This window comes from Sycon ciliatum, chromosome 5 (assembly GCF_964019385.1).
Source record: "Sycon ciliatum chromosome 5, ocSycCili1.1, whole genome shotgun sequence".
Lineage (NCBI taxonomy): Eukaryota > Metazoa > Porifera > Calcarea > Leucosolenida > Sycettidae > Sycon > Sycon ciliatum.
In genome coordinates this window covers 18,389,091-18,395,399 of record NC_088647.1, presented here as the reverse complement: position 1 = coordinate 18,395,399, position 6,309 = coordinate 18,389,091, and the positions used below count along the sequence as shown (strand labels likewise).

At 48.8% G+C, this 6,309-nt stretch overlaps 1 protein-coding gene across 1 annotated transcript; it reads right to left on the bottom strand.

The window, feature by feature from the left end:
- Positions 1-322: 322 nt before the first annotated feature.
- Positions 323-3,010, bottom strand: LOC135817922 (E3 ubiquitin-protein ligase TRIM71-like). The gene has a single exon (XM_065331225.1). The coding sequence runs from the start codon at positions 2,835-2,837 to the stop codon at positions 984-986; it is 1,854 nt and encodes a 617-aa protein (XP_065187297.1). The 5' UTR covers positions 2,838-3,010; the 3' UTR covers positions 323-983.
- Positions 3,011-6,309: the final 3,299 nt, after the last annotated feature.

The window sequence follows — 6,309 nt, the reverse complement described above, 5'->3', positions numbered from 1 at the left end:
TTCGAGCAGAATCCGCCAATTATTCTAGCATTGTTTCCACCAAGGGCTAGTTCAGCCATGGCGGGACATTATAAATTAATATTTCAGGAAAGGCGTTGACCCACCCAGTTCGTGCACCCTGTTACATACCAGATCAACCAGGCAATATTCACTTTTCGGTCAAGTTTCTCATCTGGCCGGATCACCTGAAATACCGGTGCTGCAACGCTACAATGTAGATCAGTAGATGATCCTTTAAAACCCTTTTACCACTGCAGGGTACTGCACCACAGGCACCGCGAACACCACAGGGTGCGGGTCATCAAACAAACAAGCATTGCTCTGAAGCCGATCACTGTGACTTTATAGACAATACCAATGTGATCACGCAATACAAGAATAATGCACTGGCAGCCTTTCGCGCAACGCAAGACAGAACCCAAGGTCTTCGAAATGATGAGTGTGTGGGATGTGTTATGCATATCGTATTGCCAAAACCAAGATTGTCACATGTACAATACCGTGACGTCACTTCACAAAGTTGATAGACGAAACGTATGTACACGGAGGAACCATCCAGAGATACCACTATCAGTAAAGCACGTACGAAATAGTGGTAGCGACCTTCGCGATAATTTGATAAGGATCAGGTAGGGAAAGGGCTAGCTCCAGGGTGGGAGCAAACAACTTCCTTATTTATGTATATGCTCATGCAATTGTACCTGGAAGCACTATGCATTGGGTGAATCTGACAGCACTGATATTCACTTTACATGTACATGCTCATGTAACTGAACTTGGAACGGTATTATGCATTGGGTGAATCTGACAGCACTGATGCTGATCCTGATCCTGGTACTGACACTGATGGCTGCTGACATTAGTGTTGATGACTATACAGATACTGGTACAATGCTAGGCGTATTGATGATAAGATCTAGTCAACTAACTCAGCTATCTAGAATTGTCCTTAAGGAAAGCGAAACATTTACTAAACAAACATGTCAAATCAGAGTGATTTTGTCACCCATGTCGTAGAGTGCGACAATCCAGTACAGGTTACCTGGGACGTTCGGGATGGTTTCTGTGGCGCCCGTTCTCTCGTGTCTACCAGTGAGAGTGTGACGATCATGATCAACGGTTAGATGAATGACGTCACCAGTTTGCCAGCGTTGACCAAGGGCTCTGCCGGTATGGTGGGCCTTAGCCTTATAGCCGTACCAACCAAAACACTGTGTGTTGTCCTGTTGGTAGTGTTCCAGGTTTGGATTACTGGATGAACAGGCAGAGAGGAAGATGTGACCACTGGCGGTCTTGTCAATCCTCACCTTCAGTGTACTGCTACCAGTATCAGTTGCCATAGGTGTGGTACATGCTGATGACCAACCACCACCGGCACTGGTATTACTCAGTGAGCGACCATCATTGGTGATAATCAACCGGCTACCACAGCGATTTCCATCAAACCTCGGAGTCGCCGACACCACCAGCCTCTGTGGACTACCCTTCAGATGGACACAGCCAATCTTGGCTGAGATGTTGTAGTGGCCAGTTTGCAATGGAGTATTTCGGGCCTGTATTTTTCCGGTAGCAGGTGTAAGCTGTGTGCACATGGTGGTTGTGTCCTCATCGAGACCGGATATTGATATCTCCAGTCCAATGTTTTCCAGTTGCTCTTGCTCCACGATACTTGGGACAGCACTGTCTGGTAGCTCTATAGAGATGTTCAAATGATCGTTAAGAAGTGCATTGTCGGGACTCTTCAGTGTGCCATCAGCAACATCCGCCACTGCTCCCGTCTTGCTGATGTCATTGAGTAGTGATGTGGTGTCCGTCGTGCCAAACACAATGCCACTGGTGACACATGGCTCTTTCTCGTCCTCCGCAGTTTTCATGGTTTTCACGATAGACGCATCCACCCAGGACCATACACGGAGAAGCTCAACATCATCCTCAAACGACTGCAGAATGCTGGCAGCACTCTCTCCTTTCGACACACACTCCTGAAGTTGGTGTAGTTGCTTCTCCAGAAGTTCCAGTTTCTTTATCCTCAGCTGATCGAGCTCGGCTAGAAGACAGTCTTCTCGTTTCTTCACAGCCTCTATCAGTGGCTTGAAGAAAACTGAAACCTTCTCTGAAGCATACTCTGTTTGACTGTGTACCATTCGAATGCTCTTCTCAACGGTCTCTATGGCACTGCTGACAACACCATCACATTCTGATGTACAACAGCTCAGCTTAGTGGAAAGTGTGTCACGAGTGTTCTGTGCAGCACTGGCAATATCTATCACCTTGTGTTCATCATGTCTGTGTGCCCCAGTATGTATGCACTGTGAACACAATAGCTGATTGCAATCCAAGCAAAACTGTTTCAGCACTTCATTCGTGTGTAGAGCACATCTATGCTGGACCACTCTGCCACTGCTGCTGCCACTGCTTGTTGACCCAGTCTCTGTGATGGATGCTGCAGACAGTGGGTTGATAGTGTGGCCTCTGCCTGATTTTGATCTCAGGTGACCTGTGCCATGATACTCACAAAATTTCACGTCACAAATCTCGCAAACTACTGTAGCCGCTGTGTCATCCCAGCACTCATCACACGTTGGTGAAACAGGACTCCGCTGCAGTTGTCCAGTCGCTCCAATTACATCTTTTTCTTGAACGACATTGGGTAGCGATCGTAACGGCTGTGTACCAACAGGCAATTGCGTAGCGGACAAACATTGTGAACACTTTATGCAGCCATCAAATCCCAAGCTGTTCTGCAGGCACGGCACACACAGTGCGTGCAAACATGAAACAAACTTTAGAGTGGTCGTGGACGACCCACAACCACCACACTGCACTACCGAGGACATGGTCTCATCGAACGATGTAGATATTAATTGAACTGACTGAGGGCATGTTCGATTGGTTTAGGATCGGGATCGGGATCCAGATCTCAGATCCCTCGGATCCTTCAGATTCAACTGAACACTTTATCTTGGACCTTGACTGTTGCCATGTTGAAAATGGCGCTCACAAGGCACCCAAAAGGGTGAACGTCGTACTCATCGCGTGCGTCGTACAAAAAGTCAACAAGCTCCATCTCCATCCACGTGTGCGTACCACAATGTGTACAAAAATGATTTTTACCCGCCATATACGCACAAAGGTCACATTTGGATCCGTTGGATCCGATCAACCCTGCTCCCCGAGGTGGGTTGACCGGATCCAAATCCGAAGGATCCGGATCCGGATTCAACCAATAGAAAGGGTGCGAATCCAGTGGATCCGGTGGATCGGGATCCCGATCCTACCAATCGAACATGCCCTCAAACTCGGAGCACTGCCTGGTGGGACAATTTTTTACGTAGAGGGAATGATTCCGGCATAGTGCAGGCCGGACACCTCTCTACTGCTCTAGGCTCTACTGGCAGTACTGCCTAGTAGTAGTACTACCGTCTGCAGTACTGGCTTGACGTGTAGTTGTACATGATTGTACTTGTAGTTGTAGATCTACTGAGTACTGTGTGTGTAAGTATTAGTTGTAGTCTGGGCAACCGTTCCTTGAGCTGTAGCCGTGTACGTGTACGGTGTAGCCTGTATACAGTGTACTGCATGACTGTAGACTGTAGACTGTAGTCTGTACTATACATGTAGTGTAGGGCTAGCGACACTGGCAGAGGTTCTACACAGCCACACGTACTGCCTACTGACTGGCAGTAGACCATGCATGGAGCATGGTTGGTTGTAGCAAGAGTACATGAAAACCAGAGTGTGCAGCTTGGTGCCTTTTCTGCTATGGGTGTCTGTCACGGCGAAATTCCGTGATTACATCATATTTGGCCCAGATCTGAGGCGGGAAATGGCGTAGTGCGTACAACTGAGCTGCAGTTGTGCAGAAAGAGACCTGCTTGAATCCTGCTTGTACGCACTACATCACTAAAATGATGTAATCACGGAATTTCGCCGTGACAGCAACCCATCCGAGCTGCACACTCTGGTTTTCATGTACTCTTGGTTGTAGACCAGGTAGACAGTCTCGGAGGCTGAGACGCCCCATGCCAACATAATCAGATGTCAGTCAGAGTCAGAGTGATCTGGCGATTTGGACCTGCAACCTGCCACGGCCAGTGCTAAAGGGGAAGTCCGGTGAAAAATTTAAATTTCAGGGTTGGTAGAGTTTCGGCCGCTGAGTCGAATGGTGTTGGTCCCACATGTCCCCGACAAAGCGTTCTCGAGATATTTCCGTTTGAAAAACTGAGTTTCGGGGGCTGCGCCATGACGTCATGCGGCCGCGCCACACCCTCCGCAACGTCATAGCGTGCAGCTAGGTCAAAAGGAGTGCGTGAAAGCAATAGTGTCAGTGCTATTTCAAATGATTTGGCGACCCATAGTAGGTGGTGCAAGCGACTCCGAAGACGTAACTCCTTGTGAGAGTGAGGATGCAGCCATGGCTGACCTTCATGAGTTCGGTCTGGGGCTGAGAGCCTCGGTATTCAGCTGAAGAAATGGCCGCGCGGGTCGGTCAAGAGTGAGCGCTACTGAGTTTCCGACTGATGAAGAAGCAGCAGCTATTGCAGACGAAGCCGATATAATTATCAGCTCGCTGGAGAGCAGAGTCGCCAAAATGGAGAAGAGTGATGCGAGTGCTCTAAGACTAAATGTTGTTCCATACCGATTCGCTTAGACTCCAGTAACCTGCCACATGGTGATGTTTTGGTGCGAACTTGGCGTATTTCGGACACTCAATTGGAGAACAGTGCAGGCTCTTTGAACTACGTGCACGACTCTTCGCTCGCAACGCTACGGGATCTGAAAGTTCTAGGTCCGGGAGCTGTTCGCTGTTTTGTCACTTGTCACGGTTGTGCACTCATCGCTGTAGCATAAAATAATGAGGCGGGAGCGGAAAACTAAAATTTTCTTTCTCAAAGCACAACCACCACCGGCAAGGAGAAACGCTCGTTCTCTGACTACACGACTGATACGAGTGTAGTACATGACAAGTCCGTGTGTTGACTAGTTTTCTGAGTCTTGTGACTCGAGTCTTGTTGTACCTACCCCAGCATGGCAGTGCGGGAGTAGTTCCGTGTGTGATGAGTTTGTTGACTACACTACAGGTAGCATGCACGCAGCGCATTGCTAGAGCCGTAGATAGAGGCCAGTGCATGTCGACGGAAAAAGTCCAACTCGGAAACGGCTAAAATACGGTATAACCTCGAGGTTTACCGAGCTGAAAATCACAGGGTACGTAGTGTTTGTAACACTGAATCGAATGGTCTTGGTCCGAAGAAGCTGCGACAAACGGTTCCCCAATCGAACGCGCTCCGAATATGGCCGTTTTTGTACACATCTAGATGGTGTGGCCACCTGGCTGCACGCTGTGACGTCATCACCTGGATCTGGGTGAGGCGCGCTCAAATCCGCACATGTTCGATTGGGCGTATCTGACGAACCATAGGCCGCAGCCTCCTCGGACAAAGACCATTCGACTCAGCGCCCCGAACTCTACGGACTGTGAAATTTAAATTTTTCACCGGACTTCCCCTTTAACTGAGAGAGTGAGAGGCAGACTATCGCATTTCGTTGCCACTTCCACTGACAGTCATCACATTCAGTGACAGGGAGTCTGCCCGAGGAAGCTGAGAGTGAGAGTGAGACGCTCCCTTCCTCCTTTATTCTCGCGCACTTCCACCGAAACTGGGTGACTGCGCCCTAATATACTGCGCCCTACTATACTGCGCCCTACTATACTGCGCCCTACTATACTGCGCCCTACTCTACTGCGCCCTACTATACTGCGCCCTACTATACTGCGCCCTACTATACTGCGCCCTACTATACCGCGCCCTACTATACTGCGCCCTACTATACTGCGCCCTACTATAGCTTGAAAGTGATGACGTCAAAAACGGCCTGGGAGTAGTAAGTTGACATCAGATTTCTATTTTGGATCCACTACAATGTAAGGTGCAGGGTCCCTGGTAAGGTGTGACTTTGCTATTGCCTCAGTATGTGGGTCCATAGCAACCCGCCCATGTCGTATGCAGGTGCGACTTTTACTTCGCCAACACTGGCAACAGTTGTCACCACGCCCCCACTAGCCAAATCAGTCAGTTTCACTGGCTACATCACCTTGCGGTGAGTAAGATCGCTTGAAATGTGCTTGGATCCATACCAGGGAGTCGTAAAATACCATATTATGGTATTTTACGACTCCCTGATCCATACAAAAACTGGATCCAGGTGGATCCAGTTTTTGAATTTTTCAAATTGTTGCTATGCCATTGCTATGCTGTGAGGTAGCACTTTCAAGATCCACCTGTTGCAAAAGAAGGATCCACGAGC